The 18016-nt window shown below is 40.8% G+C and overlaps 1 protein-coding gene across 2 annotated transcripts in view; it reads right to left on the bottom strand.

The window, feature by feature from the left end:
* Window positions 1-18016, bottom strand: part of RGS12 (regulator of G protein signaling 12) — an 87434-nt gene that overhangs the window by 66729 nt on the left and 2689 nt on the right. For both annotated transcript variants that reach the window (XM_042467659.1, XM_042467660.1), the window contains exon 2: window positions 12715-14660. In XM_042467659.1, the coding sequence (XP_042323593.1) occupies window positions 12715-14565 (1851 nt within the window). In that variant the 5' untranslated portion in view covers window positions 14566-14660. The remainder of the gene's footprint in view (window positions 1-12714; window positions 14661-18016) is intronic.

Here is an 18016-nt window from a genome sequence, read left to right as displayed (position 1 = left end):
ATTTCATTTTTCCGCCCTAAGTACAGTACCTTACTTTTCTCCATGCTGAATTTCATTTTGTTAGCTTTGGCCCAGCTTTCTAGTCTACTCAGGTCATTTTGAATTTTGATCCTGTCCTCTGGAGTACTAGCTACTCCCCCTAGTTTGGTGTCATCTGCAAATTTGATAAGTATGCACCCAATTTTGTCCTCCAAGTCATTGATAAAGACGTTGAATAATACTGCCCCAGTACAGAGCCCTGTGGGACCTCACTGGTCACTTCTCCCAAGGATGAAAAAGAGCCATTGTTGAGCACCCTTTGGCTTCGGCAGGTCAACCAATTACAAATTCATGTAACAGTTGCCTTGTCTAACCCACATTTTACAAGCTTGTTTGCAACAATATCATGGGGAACTTTGTCAAAGGCCTTACTGAAATCAAGATATATTATATCCACAGCATTCCCTTCATCTAACAAGCTGGTAATTTTATCAAAAAAAGAGATCAGGTTTGTCTGGTATGACTTCTTTCTCTAACCCCCATGTTGACTTTTTGTGATTATGGCATTGCTTTCTAGATGTTCACAGACTCTCTGTTTAATGATCGGCTCTAGAATCTTTCCTGGTATAAATGTCAGACTAACTGGACGATAATGGTTAGAATCCTCTTTTTTTCCCTTTTTGAAGATGGGGACGTTTGCCCTCTTCCAGTCTGCTGGGACTTCTCCTGTTCTCCAGGAGTTCTCATTATTTGACACACACAAACCTCTCTCACTCACATGCACACATACACATCCTCAGCTGCATGCTTTTTCTTGCTTGCTTTCTCCCCCACAACTTTCTTAGCTAGTTCTTACACACACATACTCTAGCCATGCTCTCCCTCCCTCCCTCACAGCGTGATTCACACACATTCTCAGAATCTCTCACTTGCTATTTCTCTCGCACACATACATATTCTAACTCTCTTTCTCTCACAGTCACACAAATATTAATTATCTCATATACCATTGGTACCTTCCTTGATGCATGAGTGCCTTTCTCTCTCACACACTCTCAGTAATGCTTTTTCTGACTCTTTCTCCCTCAGATACATTACTGTATATACTCAACTATAAGCCGACCTCATGTATAAGTCGAGGGCAGGTTTCAGGGCCAAAATTATGGCTTTTGATATGACCCATGGATAAGTTAAGGGTAAAACTTAGGAGCATATAGCAAAGGATCTAAAAGATGAAGCAAAGCAAAACAATGTCAACGAACTTACAAAATTCTAGCAGACATAGCTCTTTGTGCTTACTCTTAAGGTTGGATGGGTGACAGTAGAGGGGATTGGTACTTCCAGGATATATTATACTCTTGCCTTTCACCAGGGGATAGTTCTTTCTTTTAAATGAGAGCTAATATACAGCATTTACATTGACCTGTGGATAAGTCGACTCAGGTTTTTGGGTCAATTTTTTGGCCTATATTTCTAGACTTATACATGAATATATACAGCAATTCACAGTCCCTCACAGAAACTCTCTCTTTCACACAGACTCTTCATCTTTTCTACTCACATATGTCTATACTCAAATACACATAAGAAACAGAATGTTTCTGTGTGACTGTCAGAAGGTAAATGTGCATGAGTTAAAAAAAGAGCATGATCAAGAGTGTACATATTTGTGAGCACTGCTGTATGTGAATGTGGCTGTGTGAAAGACATTATGTGTCAAATTTACACTCATGGTATTTAAATGTCTAAGATTTGTGCATGTATTAAGTACTGAATTTATTTAATTAAATCTGTTCCCATTTGAACAATGTTAATTCCTTACACAATATTAAAATATGAATACATAAAAGCATGTGAACAAAATATGCACACTAAACAAACAACTTTTTTTGTTCATACACATCGAGTGGGGGGTGCGATGTTCAGGGGATCACAAGGTTAAGAGGTTTGAGAACCACTGCCCTAGTGGTAGTATAAACTCATTCTGGTTTAAAATGTGATGGCGGATTGCTAGTTTTAACTGGGAACTCATAAGTGGGTAATTCTACCACATAAGGTCAGATGTTATTTACATTCGGGGAGGGGAGGGACTCAGAATGGACTCCACATCTGTTCTGCTCCACACCAATATTGGAGTCACCCCACACCTCTTTTATCCTCAGTAGTTGTTTATATATGTTGCTGGGGTCTTCCACTGCTGCTTTTCTTCAGTTAGTTCCCACCGCCAGTCCAGATCTATGCTTGGCAGGCACCATGACTTACCAATGTCTGGATCAGTTCCACGCCCAGAACAACATTTAAAGAAATATTTTTCCCACGTTAGGTGCCTTGGCACCTTGTTCTAGCCTCAAGAGTATGGAGATACACAGGAAGGCAAAACCTTTCTGTAAATTTCATTCTGGGTGCAGAACCAGGTTTTCCCTCCTCAGCACTGTTCTTGGGTAGGCAACTGGCCCGACATTGGTAAATAGCAGTGCTTGGCAGGCAGTGATCTATCCTGATTGTGGGAGCTGATGTGGGAAAGGCAGTAACAGCAAAAGCTGGTGGAGGCCTTGGAGTGATCTGTCCTGCCACCCCATCTCCAATCCAATGCAATTCTACACTGCAGCAAACACCAGAAAAAAGCACAAGTTTTTAAAACCTGAGTTAAGAGGGTATGTGCTCAGTTTGGTGCAGATAGGGATGTATATTGTGCATCCTGATCATACCAGATTTTGGGGAAATGTCAAGCGTTGTGTGTCCTGATTGTGCAAGATTTGGAGGAGGAGTCAGGTTTTCCCCTTCTGTGGATAAGCCCAGGATATGACAAAAAGTGTTAATAAGCCCCACCAGAATTTTGAGTTTTTTTTCTTTAAATCAACCTCTCACAGCTTTTCTCTTGGGCCAATCCAATATTCAGCAAAACTATAACTGACTTTAACAAAGCACAATGTTAAAACAACTGGATATATCTGTCTAACCAGACACTACAGTGGATTTTTTTTTAAAAAAAGGAAAATACTTTCAAGTATCAATATAAACATCTCTGAACTGTGCACCACCCAATGTCAGCTACATAAATATTATGCATGTATATTTACTTTTTAAAAAAACCCTTTTACCTAGGGTTGCCAGACTGACAACAGAAGAAGGCTCCTCTACTTTTAATGGTTGGATTGAAGAAAGAATTTCAACAGTTGTTGTTTGCTAGGCATCTATGCTACAAGCAAAAGCAACTGAATTCCTTAATTCATGATTACATTTTCTCAAAGCTTGGAAGTTAGTAATGTGGGTTTTCTGAGAAAAGTGGAACTGAAAAATTTTCCAGGAAAATGCTCAGTGCTCTAAATACTATTGGTTTAGCACATTTGGTTTGAATATTATATTCAAACACATGGAAAACTTTATGTGGGAATTATTTTATTGGAATATTTGTAATAATGTAAACAAAATAGGATATACTTCTCATATATTTAACAACAACAACAAAAATGACACCTGGAAGAGCACAATTTTTAAACACAGAATCTCCCAACATGCTTTGGCTGCTTCTTTCCTCTGATCATTCCCAGCACCAAAGAGGGGAGAGAACCTCCAAAAGGTGCAAAGGGGAAGAGAAGATGGAGGTAGGGAAAGGGGAAATAGACAACAATAGATTTCTTTGGAATAAATAAGCATGAGAAAAAGGAAAACTTGCACTACGGATGAAACAAACACATCAGAAGCTTAGTCTTATATTTAGATGGAGTGAAGACAATCGCTAGACTGGGATGGAAAGGATTGTTCTTCCACTGTAGGGGAAGCCACAAATAGTTGTAATGGATTTCAGAGAAATCAGTCATAAACAAATTATCCTAGCAACTCAGACTTTTGACAAGGTAACCCAAGATATTCTTACAGAATACCTGATAAAGTGTGGACCAGACTAGTGCTACTCTTAACTCATGGTTCATGGACCAGTGCCAGCTCACAAGCCATCAGCCGCTCATCCCTGATGAGTTACCTGGAAAGAATGAAACAGTTGTTGCCAATGGACTTGTGGGGGAGGGTGAATTGCCAGTTCTGCAAATCAGATAGCTTGAGATCATTGGATTTTTAAATGGTTGATAGACTGAACTAAAAGAATGCTCACCATGTTTCCTCTTCATCCTAGAAACAGGTTGTCAGAACACGCTCTGAGACAGAAGATCTAGGCTAGCGGTTCTCAACTTGTAGGTTGGAACAACTTTGGGGTTGAACACAAGGGTCGCCTAAGACCATCGGAAAACATATATTATTATATTATTATATTAATAATTTTATGATTGGGGATCACCACAACATGAGGAACTGTATTAAAAGGCCACAGCATTAGGAAGGTTGAGAACCACTGATCTAGACACAGAGGAGTCAGATATCCAGGAATTTACAGCTCCTGATGCTAGAACTTTGAGTTCAAGGAACTGAGAGCTGAGGCAGTGTGTGTGCGCAAGTAGTACTCCTCAGCAGGAGGCAGCAGATGCTGAGAACATGCTACCGCCCTTTGAAGATTGTCAAAAAGATAAGGAGAGACTATGCTGATCCTAGAGGCTGTTAAACAGGAGACACTGATTCATTAAGCATCTGGTGTGTTGACACAGCATCCTATAAATGTCCCAGCAGCTCCCTTGTGTTGTTGTTGCTTGCAACCACTCTGGCAGTACTCTTTGGTGTTAAGATGTTTTCTTGACCTTGGACCTTGGGCTACAATTGACGACTCTATTTTACTCCTTCCTAGCTTTATCTGGATTACTAAATTGCTTTAAAATCTTTTGGTGCAGTGGATGACTACCTTCTTGTTTCTCCCTTCATTTTGCTGGATAGTCTGTCTGTGACTGACCAGGACTGCATAAACTACTTGACAGCTCTTGCACTCCAACCACCTGATTCCTGGGTCACTTGCTGACTGGAGAATAGACAGACTGCAAGCAACCCAATGCTGGCAGCAAGGAAACATCGCTCCAATAGAACAAGGTTCCAGCTAAGCAAGTAAATCAACTCTTCATCACAGTTGTAGTCAATCTGCAGGCACAGCATAACCAGCAGGAGGTACCACCTCCACTGGAATCTCCTAATGCAAGTTCCTTGTGTCTCCACCAGAGAAATTTGATGGCTCCCCAGACGAGTTCCAGTTTTTTTTTTTTGGCTCGTTGTCAGCTGCCTTCAGCTCAGTCCTGAAGACTTTGCTACTGACCAGACAAAAGTATTCATAATCAGCCTGCTTACTGGTCCAGTTGCAAAATGGGTCACCCCCATTCTACTCCAGTGAAGTCTCTCCTGGCCAACCTTGCTGACTTTCTGAGGGAAATAGGAAGGGTGTGGGAGGACACCATGCAAACCAAAACTGCGAGCTGACACATCCATCACTTCTGCCAAGAGAAGGAATCTGTTGCCACTTATACTACTGCTTTCTGGCAATTGGTTCAGGCCTTAGTCTGGAATGGTGCAGTACTGAGGACCAATATAGAGAAAATTTGGCTGATGATGTCATGAATGAGCTGGCCTTGCATTCTTGCAGAAGTTGACTGAGCAATGCTTGTGGATGAACGGGATGCTGGAAATTCACTGCCAGGCTTGTCAAGCACTGGAGTCTAGGGCTGCACTTACCTTCAGTGTCCCTGCATCCTCATTAATAAGACAAGCACCACTGGTGCCCAACGCAACAGTGGAGCTCATGCAGTTGGCTGGGGCTTGACCTTGGCTTCCATTGGAAGAGAAAGAGTGTTGGAGGCAGGCAGACCTCTTCTGTGGCACTTCTGGCCATTTTGCTAAGAATTCTCCTGCAAAAAGGGGATTCCCCACACTACTAGGAAATGGGTCATCCCAGGCCTACACTGAACATATGACTATGAAATCAACATAGTCACTGTGGGTCCCATTCCAACAGACTGCCTCTCCCCTATCAGAGCCAGAACTCACAACACTGTGGGATATCCTGGGGGGGGGGGACTCCTGCACTGCAGCTTCATCTGTGCAACAATTACAGAGCCATCAATCACATCACCATATGAAACAAGTATCCCATGTCACTGATCCTGGATCTGGTTGGAGCGGCTATGTAATGCTAAAGTCTAGCACTAAACTAGGCCTCAGTGGATGAAGTGATGAAGGGAAGATGGTATTCCTGGTGGCACAGTGGTTAAATGCCTGTACAGCAGCCACTCACTCACAAACCACAAGGTTGTGAGTTCAATACCAGGCAGGGGCTCAGGGTCGACCCAGCCTGGCATCCTTTCAAAGTCGCTAAAATGAGTACACAGTTGTTGGGGGCAATTACCTTACACATTGTAAACCATTTAGAGAGTGCTGAAGTGCACTGGTAAGTGGTATAGAAATGTACTTGATATGGCTCTTCTAGATCCGTTAGGATACTATGAATATACAGCAGGCCCTTCACTTACACGGGGATCCGTTTCGGATCCCCTGTGTAAGGGGAAATCCACGTATGCTCGCGCCCATTGCAAACAATGGTGTGTGTGCTTGCAGATCAGGGCAGTGTGTGCGCCACGGTGCATGTGCCATTACTTTAATTGTTGCACAGCTTCCTTCATGCTCATTACCATCATGCCCTCTGGGGTATGCAATTCCCTTGCCATTTTCCAATGAATGACATTTTCTGAAATTACCTCGATCAGTTTAGCATCATTTAGTTAGATGCCTTTTTGATATATTCTCATAACTAGGAAGCTCACAATGCCTACACAGCCATTCTCCAATGATTGTAGGAGCACCAGCTCTATGTCAAGCTAGAGAAATATGCATTTGATCTCCCTGCTGTGGACTGAAGTCCACATAGACCATTGCAACCTTGAACATCTCTTGGTGGCCCAGAGTGGAAATTACAGACAAATACATTGATTTTTATTCTTTGCAAACTCACCTATATTTCTTGTTCCTAGAACAGGCAAGTTTTCTTGACCTTGGGCCAGCTGTGACTTATGATTCTATTTTGCTCTTTGCTGGCTTTGTTTATCTGGACTACTAAGTTGCTGTAAAGACTTCTGGCCTGGCTGATGACTACCCTCTTGTCTCTCCCTTCATCTTGCTGGATAACCTGTGACTGACCTGGCCTAGATTAACTACCCAGCAGCTCTTGCACTCTAACCAATTGATTCCTCAGTCACTTGCTCGGTGGAGCTTAGGATAGAGGTGAGTACTCAGGGTTCTGTTTAAGACCTGGTATTGTTCAACCTCTTTATAAATGAACTGGATGCATAGAAGGCATGCATTGCTTATTATTCATTACTTAATTATAATTACACGTATATGTTGTCTTTCTCCCAGTGTGGGAACTAAAGCAGTTCAAAAAAGAAAAAGAATCAAACCTAACAATAAAAATATAAAGTCAATTAAAAACAATCACATTAAACATCCCCCCATAAGAGGCCTCCCTGAGAGCAATTACACATTAAAAGTCTGCTTAAACAAAAAGATCTTTGCCTGCAAGTAAAAGGAGAGAAGGGAAGTGCCATCCTAGCCTTCAGAAGAAAGGAATTTCAGAGAGTTGGAGCAGCCATTGAGAAGGTTCTCTCCTGTGTCCTCGCCAAATGAGCCTGTGATGAAAGAAAGCTCACCTCTGTGGTTCTTAAGGCTTTAGCAGATTTGAATTGTTGTGTTGATTAGTACCAAACTGTATCAAAGTATACAGTTGGCCCTCCATTTTCATGGGGGATCCATTCTGGACCACTCCGTGAAAATGGAGGCTCGCACATATCCAAGCCCCATAGGCTTGAATGGGGCAGGTGCCCGCAAGTACGCACAAAGCAAGTGCTCTGGGGGCATGCCCCATTGGAAATAACGTAGGTCGCCCCTCTGTGAGTATTCAGAGTCGTGGATCCCAGATCTTCAAGTTAGGAGGGGCAACTGAATACATTTTTAAATTGTTCCCATAGGTATTTAGTTGAAATTATGTTCACTAGCACTTAAATTGTATACCAATATTTTTGGATAATTTTTCATGGTTTTTGGTTTGTTGTTTTTATAGTGCAGGCCATGAATACCCAGTGAGTGACCTTGGGCATGTTACACTTTCTCAGCCTCAGAGGATGGCAATGGCAAACCCCCTCCAAAGAAACTTGCCAAGAAAACCCTGTGATAGGGTTGCTGTAAGTCAGAAACAACTTGAAGGCACACAACAACTACAAATTATACTTTTTGTTACTGCTAACTCTTTTTGATTTCTTCTTAGAAAGAAAACTGAGTACAGATATTAAAAAAGAAAAGAAATCGAAATTAATTAAAATAATTTTTATTATAGGACATTCAAAATAATTATTACTTTTTATCCACCCTTGAGGGCCCTGGCAGGAATATATAAATGCTTTAAATATATACATACATGCATAAATACATGCTGGTTTTTATTATAAATGGCTGGTGTTCAAAGTTACTTGAGATGCAAGAGGAGTGATGTTAACAAAGGTGCACAATACTACATCCATTTCTTCTCTTGGATAATTACAATGTCTTCAATTTTCCAAAGCTCCACTCACTTTCTTTTTGAAGATTATTCCTTTTAACATAAAGTTCTTTATAAAGCAAAATTAGCAACAGCTGGAATTTTGTTTATAGCTGTACTATTTAATATAACATTTTTAATTGTAGGCTTTGTTCTATTTTTAACTGAAGGCACTTAGAATAACTCTAATATTGGGTTGCTATGAATTAATCTCTGAGGACTGAATTATGTGTTCTAAGGAACAAGTGACAGCTGCTGAAAATAGCAGTCTTGTTTTCATGCACACCCATCCCTCTATAATGCCTATCACAAGTTATCCATGTCCCAGCTAATTATGTTGTCTGTTCCCAAAGCTCTGATCCAACTCACTGAAATACAAAATGGGTTGGATTCAGATTTAGGCAGCTGCAACTAAAGTGGCAGAGGTAGACTTGCCTTTCTTGTTCCTCCAATAGAAGATCCCCTGAAGCGGTCTCCCAAGGAACACAGACAATTGGTAGACCCTTCTGAATACAACAAGCTAAGTGTATTACGGATCCTAGAAAATCAGTGGATCAGTGTACTAAAAATACACTTACAAGATATACTTCTGTCTGATTTTCGGGAAACCCTCCCCAACCCACAGTTTCTTGTACCCAAACCATTCAGTAACGTCTTCAGACCTTCTCAGAAGCTTTTTCAATGTACTGCAGGAGACCTGAGGTAGGAAATTCTACTTCTACGAACCCAACTGCATGTGTCTAAGACAGTATGAAACCAAAAGACAGAAAAATATAGACTTTCTACTTCACATTTTCAATAGAAAAAATTCAAATATTTAAAAGGGCTATCATATCAACTCTTAACCTTCTCTTCTCCAGGCTAAACATAACCAGCTCACTAGGTCTCTCCTCATAGGGCATGGTTTCTAGACTCCTCACCATTTTGGTCACCCTCCTCTGGACATGCTCCAGCTTTTCAACATCCCTTTTCAATTGTGGTGCCCAGAAATGGACACAGTATTCCAGGTGAGGCCTGACCAAAGCAGAATAGAGTGGCATTATGACAGTCGGGCCTTGTTATCTGCCGGCTTGCCATCCAGAGATTTAAGCATCCGTGGACAGCAAGCCCCTATTGTCTCCAATGGTGGTACATGCAAATGGCTGTGCCTCCATTAGGTACAGCCCCCACTGTCCCCAGTGGCGGCTCATGCACATAGGTGTGCCACCATTAGGGACAATGGGACTTCAGGACAACAGGGCCTTACCAGTGCATGGAGGTACAGCTACATGCAAATGTTGCCATTGGTGATAACGGGGGCTGTACCTTATGGCAGTGCAGTCACGTGTACATGCCTCTATCAGGAACAATTGGACTTGAGGTCCTGCAGTTTTCAGTATCCATGGGGAGGTCCAGAATGGTTCCCCCACAAATACTGAGGTTCCACTATACTTCCCTTGATCTAGACCAGTGATTTCAGTAGGCGGTATATCCCTCCTGGGGTGTGTGGAAGGTTCCAGGGGAGTTGGAGAGGGGGAAAGGGGTGGCGGTGGAGGTCCCTAGTATTGGTGTGCAAGAAAGACAAGGGGAACCAGTGGCCTTTAGGAGCATGGTAGAGATGAGGATTGCATGAAACTTCTTTTCAGGGTCCTGAAAAAACAACCACACAGCCTCACTAATCATTTTGTGTGGTGCTCCCACTCTTTGCCTGTCCATGTGAGTTCACTCCCTTACTGGTGTCTTTCGCTAGTAGTGGCAATCAGGAACTGTGCAGCTGGCTGAACAGTAACCAAGAGGCCTCTGGTCCACAGTGGCCTTTACTGCAGGGCTGGAACAGGTGAGAGGCTTCTCAGTCAATGCTTAGCTAGCTGCTCAGTTGCTGCTCCCAGGGTGACAGGGCGCAAAGAGAGCAGCAACTGAGCAGCCAGTCAAACAGTGACTAAAAAGACTCTAGCTTGTGCTGGTCTTTTCTGAAGGACTGGCACAAGCAAGCAGCTTCTCAGTCACTACTCAGTCAGCTGCTCAGTTGCTTGGTGCAAAGAAAGCAGTGACTGAGATTGGCTGTTTTAAATGTGCAATAGAACAGTAGACCTAACATCAAAAAATATTTCTGGGGGGAGGGGGGAACGCTAAGGTCATTGGAAAGGCAATTGTAGCGTAAAAAAGTTTGGGGACCACTAATCTAAACACTTTCTATTGATGCAGTCTAGAACTGAATTAGCTTTTTTAGCTGCCACATCACATTGTTGACTCAGCAATAGATTGAGCAGGGATAATGGCTTCTTTATCAACTACACACATTTTAACACTATCTGATCCTATCCTCAGGAGAGCATCCTATACTCATCTATTCTCTTCACCTACAGGCTAGTTTCCATTGTCAAACTGGTCTTCATTTACATACACAATGGCCAGTTCACAATGTCTTTGTTCATTAATGACCATCGTTAAAACTGAATCTCTCTACATATTGATTCTACAGACTAAGATGGCTATATCTTTGAATTCTGCCACTGTTGACTTATGTTCAACTTGTGGTCTACAAGGACTCCTAACTCCATTTCACACGTAGTCTTGTTAAGCCAGGTGTCCCCCATCCTATATTTATGCAGTTCTTTTTTCTGCCTAAGTGAAGCACCTTACATTTCTCCCTGTTGAAATTCATTTTTGTTAGTTTTGGCCCAGCTTTCTAACCTATTAAGGTCATTTTGAATTTTGTTCCTCTTCTCTGGGGTATTTGCTATTCCTCCTAATTTGGTGTCATCCACAAATTTGATGAGCATGCCCTCTATTCTTTCATCTAAACATTCATAAAGATTTTGAATAGCACTGGGTCCAGGACAGAACCCTGTGCCACACTACTGGTCATTTCTAATGAAGAGAAGCCATTGCTGAGCATCCTTTGGGTTTCACCAGTCAACTACAGTAATTAGAAATCCACCTAACAGTTGTATAGTGTAGCCCACATTTTACTAGCTTGTTTGCAAGAATACCATGGGGGACCTTTTCAAAGGCCTTACTGAAATCAAGATAAGCTATATCTACAGCATCTCCTTGATCTACCAAGGTGATAATTTTATTTTTTAAAAGAGGCATGACTTAATCTGGCATGACTTTTTTTTTTTTTTTTTGAGAAATCCAAGTAGACTTTTTTGCGATTATGGCATTCCTTTCTAAATGCTTATAGATTCTCTGTTTAATGATCTGCTCTAAAATCTTTCCTAGTATTGATGGTTGCATCCACACTGCAGAAATAATCCAATTTGACCCCACTTTAACTGCCATGGCTCAATGCTATGGAACTGTCCGAACTGTAGCTCCGCTTTGGTGCCACAATAAACTACAATTCCCACAATTCCATAGCATTGAGCCATGGTACTTAAAGCAGGGTCAAACCAGATTATTTCTGCAGTGTGGATGCAGCCAACCAGATGATAATTGTTTGGATCCTCTGTTTTCCTTTTTGAGTTAGGAACAACATTTGCCCTATTCCACTCTGCTGGGACTTCTCCTGTTTTCCAGCAGCATGCAGGAGCACACTGTTCATACTCTAAAAACAAGGGCTTCCATGGTTTAAGTTTATTGTTATGACCTAATGTAGTCATAGTTCAATTAGGAATCAAGTAATACACTCAGTTACCCCAACTAATAGCTTAAGAACAATTGTGAACCAAAATGATAGGCTAGAAAGTTTCCAGAAAATATATTTTACAAATGCTTAGGGATGCTAAAGATGCAACCTCAAACCATCATATCAACCTCTAGTGCAGGGATGGGGATATTTGGGCATCATTTTGTGGCCTTGTGCCCCCCTGAAGCCTTCTGCACCCCCATCTGTACATAACTATAGCTATTTTTCACAGTTTTAAAATGTTACAAAACATAGCAGTGTAGCGCCCATAATCTCCCATAACTTGAAGAGCCAAGCCACTTACAAATTGGTCAGAAATGAAACTGGAAGTGATGGGACATCAGTTCCAGTCATGTTGGCACATCAACATGGCCCCTGGGATGACATAAAGGTGAAAAATGGTCCTGCTCTCTCTGCAGCTGCCCATCACTGCTCTAATTTAAATGCCTACAAATCTTTCCTCCATTTCACCTTAAGATTTTGAACATATAAATACCATTATTTAATTACTGGCAACTTTCTCCCAACATTCCTCATCTGCTTCTTGTAATGTCTTGCCCAGTGAAGTAATCTGGAAATATGAAAAGCTTGCCGATTTTGTAATATCAGATGTATACATTTTTCAATATCAAAATGTTTTCTAACAAACATATTATATAAACATTCTTACCTTTTTATCTTCTCTGGCCTTTTTGCCACCACGGTGAGATTCAAACATGTTTTGCATATGAAATCCTTTTTTAGACAGTTCATTCTTTTGTGATATTAGATGAGGCTGACCAAAGCTCCCATTAACTCTGTATCTGTCAGCAGGAATCTTACTCATTGGAGGGGGAAGAGTTCCACAGTTAACACTCGACCAGCCATCTGTAGAATCTGTGTATGACTCTTGGTCACTTATACATCCATGTTGCCAATCTCTTAATACATGAACTGGCAACCATTTTTGATTGGAAGCGTCCACAGAATTCTTCTTGGATGGTGTAACTGAGCTTTTGGAAGAAACTAATGGAACTTCAATGCGAGCTGAAGGAGCAAGGAATTTACTTAGCTGTTGAGATTTATTCTGTAACATTGCTTCTAATGCAGAGTTTCCTTCTTGTTCATGATCAACATTCCAGGATGAAACAGCCTGACCTCTACCTACAGGGTTGTCCTGTATACTACTAGGAACATATTTATTTGAACTAGTTCCTAGATCAACCACCAAAACTCTACTGCTTTTCTCTTCTTGATTAAAATTGCCAATACCACTGTCACTATTACTACTCATACTGTTATTCTGATGAACATCTGCATCTCCATCCAGAAAGGCTCTTGCTCGCACTCCCTCTATGAATTCTCCCATATCCCTGTACAATACAGAGACAAACTGAAGAACAGGTAGTGATGACATTGGAAATTCTAGACAACCATTTGTGTCTGGATCTGCTGTACATTCCAATCTAAAACGCCGTGCAAGTCCTTGGTGAATTTTATGTTGAAATAGTTCTGGATCCACCATAAACACATGACATGATGTCCTCAAAACAGTTTCTTCTTCCTGTGCCAAACTTGCATCATCAATAGTTTGCATAGTAACCAACCCAAAAAATCTTCTATCATCAGGGCACATAGCACTAAATGCTAGCTTCTCTGCAGGATACTCTGCTATCACACCAGATTTGTTATTGCTGAGTTGAATACAGTCATGCATAATCTTCATCACTACCAACGAATGGATTTTTTGTTCTGCCCGAAGACGTCGCATACATCCACGAATAGCTTGCAAACTATCATATTCCAGATTTGAACTTGAATAAGGAAGTTCAATTGATCCTAGGTAGCCTACAACCATGGCCACATTTAAAATGCTTGCATCTAATCCAAAATACTCCTGGTTTTCCAATCCAGTTCTAAAATGTGAATCACCATCATTCAAGGTTTTGGGCAGTTCCTCATTATAAAAATCACTAGAGTTATTATTTACACGTTCAGGTAGTGTTTCTAATTTACCTGCAGCTATTTCATTCACTGGCATTTGCTTTCTGGTTGAGGTCTGTATATTACCAGCACAAACGTTAGAATTTTCAAAGATCATGTTGAAAATCCCACCAGACTGCATTTCCTCAACAACCTTCTGTGCTCTGTTAATACCCATTCCTTTTGAGTCAAGCTTTGGTTTAAGCCAACCCTTTCCATCATAAAACCCAACTTCTTCATCACTTGAACAAGAGTCCATGTGGCCAAGCCCTTCAGCAATGACCATGTGTAAAACGCCAGAGCATTTGCCTATTAACTTCACCACATCTTCATGGGATGCATTCTTCACATTGATTTCATTTATTGCAAATATTTTATCTCCTGCTCTGAGTCCCACATAATCAGCAGGGCTTCCTTTTAAAACACAGCTAAGAATACAGGGAGCTTGACCAGAAAGAGTAAACCCATATCCTGCTCTTCCTCTAGCAACTTCAACACTTCTTACGCTGGAACCTTGCATACGCATCTGGCATTTCACTTTCTCTCCTGGTCTGTACATGCTGGTATTTGATGGAATAGGTAGCCTATGTAATCCAGAACAAATGTTTCATGGGATGCTGGAAGGGAATGTTCATTTCTTGATTGTGGTAGGTCCTAAAGGGGGAAAAAAGTTATTTAGAAGTAGCCACCATTCACTTCTTTTGTTACTATTGAACTTAATGTCTAAATACATGATAGTTAAGCAGGGAGACTGACATAGAGACTTTCTACATGCACTAGTATCACTCAATACAATCACAGACTTGGTGTTCATTTGTGATAAAAGCACCACTTTCCTGAGTACCTGGTGTTTGCTGTACTATCAGTAGGTTTCAAACTGTCTCATTTATATATTTTTCTTTACATCCTTTTCTGTATACAGTATAATTGTGGCAGCACCACTTTTCTTTTGTGAAAAGAGATACAACAAAACCTCACTTTAAACATAGAACCACCACTAATATTCCTAAATTTGAAAGTTTCAATATTTGACTACAGTACTATCTTATTAGCATACAGTGGCTTGGCTCCTGTCGCTTAGTCCAAACTGCAGTAGTCCTGCTGATTCTATTACTGAATGGTGAGTCAACACATAAGTAAATCCAAATGAATTAATTGGACTTCTCCAGTCAGAGCTAACAACAGGATTTGGGCTGATTTAGAGAGCCAGACTACTGATAATTTGGATTTCAGACTGCTCCCCCTTCCTAATTCTTCTATTCCAGGCAAATGCTTCTCAGTAGTTGCCCCAAGAGTCCCCCAAAAGAACAACTAGTGTCAAATCATCTTGCTTCCCTGCTTTACTCAGGGAATGCAGTTCCTGTGAGAGGAAGAGATTAGAAACAGTGTACTTCTACAGCGAGAAAAACACAATATGTTTTTTAGCAAATTTAGCAGATTTAGCAAATATGATGGGCAACTGCATTTCCTGTTTACCCCATTTCTAGTTATTAAAACATTTTGAACTTAATATTCTATGGGAAAGAATTTTTTAACTATACTGTAACACAAGACAGTACAGTGGACCTTTGTTATACTCTGGGGTTTGGTTCCAAGATCCCCCATGTATAACAAAATCCATGGATGTTCAAGTCCCATTAAATATAATGACATAGCAAATGGTGTCCCTTATAAAAAATGGAAAATCAAGGTTTGATATTTGAAATTTATACTTTTTTTTGAACATTTTCAAACCGTGTATGCTTGAATCTGTGTATAAAAAAATCAGTGTATAAAAAGGCCAACTGTACTAACAAGAGTTGTTTTTTTAGTTTTCTGGGTCCTTGCACAACAAGTAAGGTAGCTGAAGTTCTCACTCTTCATGTCAAGGGATATTAGACATCAAGGGATATTATGCCTGTTGCTGCTTTTTCAAAATTATTAGATGTCTAAGAAGCACAATCCTATATTCTTATGCCAGTGTTCCCTAAGAATCTTCAGATGACAAGAAGATTCCCCCTAAACATTAGGAACAACTTCTTGACTGTTAGGACTGTTTGATGGCGGAATAGACTTCCTTGGGACATGGTAGACTCTCATTCTTTGAAGGTCTTTAAACAGAGGTTTGGATAGCCATCTCTCAGGAATGCTTCAGTTATGTATTCCTGCACAGGAGGGACAGGACTAGATGCCCCTTGCTGTCCCTTCCAACTCTATAATTCTTTTGTTTCAGTGCAAATAACTAGTTAGTAGAGCATTACTTCAGGATGGGGAAACAATAACTCAAATTAGTAAATACATGAGGCTGGGTATGTTTGGGTCTGAAACCAGACATTCTTCATAGTCTGCTGGTAATTTCACCATACTTGAAAAATTTGGAAAGAAAGTAACAGATCCATAAAACAAACTAACAAAAAATGGATCCTATTTATGATTTATGATTGTGATTTATGAAAATAAATAAATAAATTTATGATATACGAAAATAAGGGGCTGTACAGACTGGCATCAAAGGCTGGCATGGGGGTGTAGTGACTGCACGATGCACGCCCTGACTCCGCCATGTACCCCATCGCACAGCAGGCAGCATCATGGAGCTCCTCTTGCGTTACCTTAGGGGCAGTCTGTTCAGCCCCTAAATCACCCAGAATAGATGATATTCCAATCGAACTGCTACAATTCATACACACAATCAACTCCAGTGCTAATCAACATATGTCAATAAATATGGAAAACAAAATTATGGACAACAGATTGGATACAATCAATATACCTTCCCATCCACAAAAAAGGAGACACAAAAGACTGCAGCAACTATAGAACCATACCATTAATTTCCACACAAGCAAAATTATGCACATAATTCTGCAACATAGACTCCAACTATACATGGAGAGAGAAAGCCCAGAGATGCAAGCAGGGTTCAGGAAAGGAAGAGCCACTAAGGACCACACTGCAAACATATGATGGCTAATAGAGTACACCTAGGAATTCTAAAAGAAAAACAGCATGGGTTTTATTGGCTATAGCAAAGGCTTTGACTGTACATATCATGAAGTGCTATGGAATGCTCTTAAAGACATGGGAGTGCCAACATATCTGATAGTCCTGATGAGCAATCTGTAATGTACTGTACTGTTAGAACAGAACATGGAGAAACAGAATAGTTCCCAATTGCAAAAAGGGGTCAGGCAAGGCTGCAACATTGCACCCTAGCTGTTCCAACTTGTGTGCAGAAAATATTACATGATGAGTAGGCTTGGACACAAAGAGGGAGAAGTGACGATAGAAGGAAGGAATATCAACAATCTAAGAAATGCAAACAGCACCATACTATTAGCAGAAAGCATAATGGACCTGGAACAGTTACTAAGGAAGATCAAGGAAGAAAGAGTGAAGGTAGGCTTACTGCTGAACTTAAATGGAAGAAAAAAAATGACCATGGTGGGACTACACAAATTGATCCTAGACAAAGGAATAATAAGGAAATCGAAATAGTAAGAGTTCCTTTACCTTGGCTCAAATATTGATCAGAATGGGGACTTCAGTCAAGAAACAAGAAGACTAGGAATGGGGAAGACAGCTATGAAAGAACTAGAAGAGATCCTAAAGTGTAAAGATATACAACTGAACATGAAAGTTAGAATCGTGCAAACCATTGTATTCCCTATTACCATGTACCATGTGAGAGCTGGACAATAAAGGAATCAGACAGAAGGAAAATCCATTCATTTGAGATGTGGTGCTGGAGAAGAGTGCTGAGGATACCATGGACAGCCAAAAAGACAAACAAATGGGTCTTGGACCAGATCAAGCTGGAAATCTCCTTGGAAGCCAAAATGTCTAAGCTGAGGCTGTCATACTTTGGTCACATCATTAGAAGGCATGACTCACTGGGAAAAAAAATAATACTAGGAAAGGATGTAGAAAGAGGAAGACCACATGCTAGATGGATGGACTCTATTAAGGTGGCCAGAGTTATAAATTTATAGGACCTACGCAGAGCACTGGAGGACAGAGGTTCTTGGAGA

The sequence above is a fragment of the Sceloporus undulatus genome, chromosome 5, assembly GCF_019175285.1.
Source record: "Sceloporus undulatus isolate JIND9_A2432 ecotype Alabama chromosome 5, SceUnd_v1.1, whole genome shotgun sequence".
NCBI classification, from domain to species: domain Eukaryota; kingdom Metazoa; phylum Chordata; class Lepidosauria; order Squamata; family Phrynosomatidae; genus Sceloporus; species Sceloporus undulatus.
Note: the sequence above shows the minus strand (reverse complement) of the source record. Positions and strands in the feature narration are given on the sequence as shown.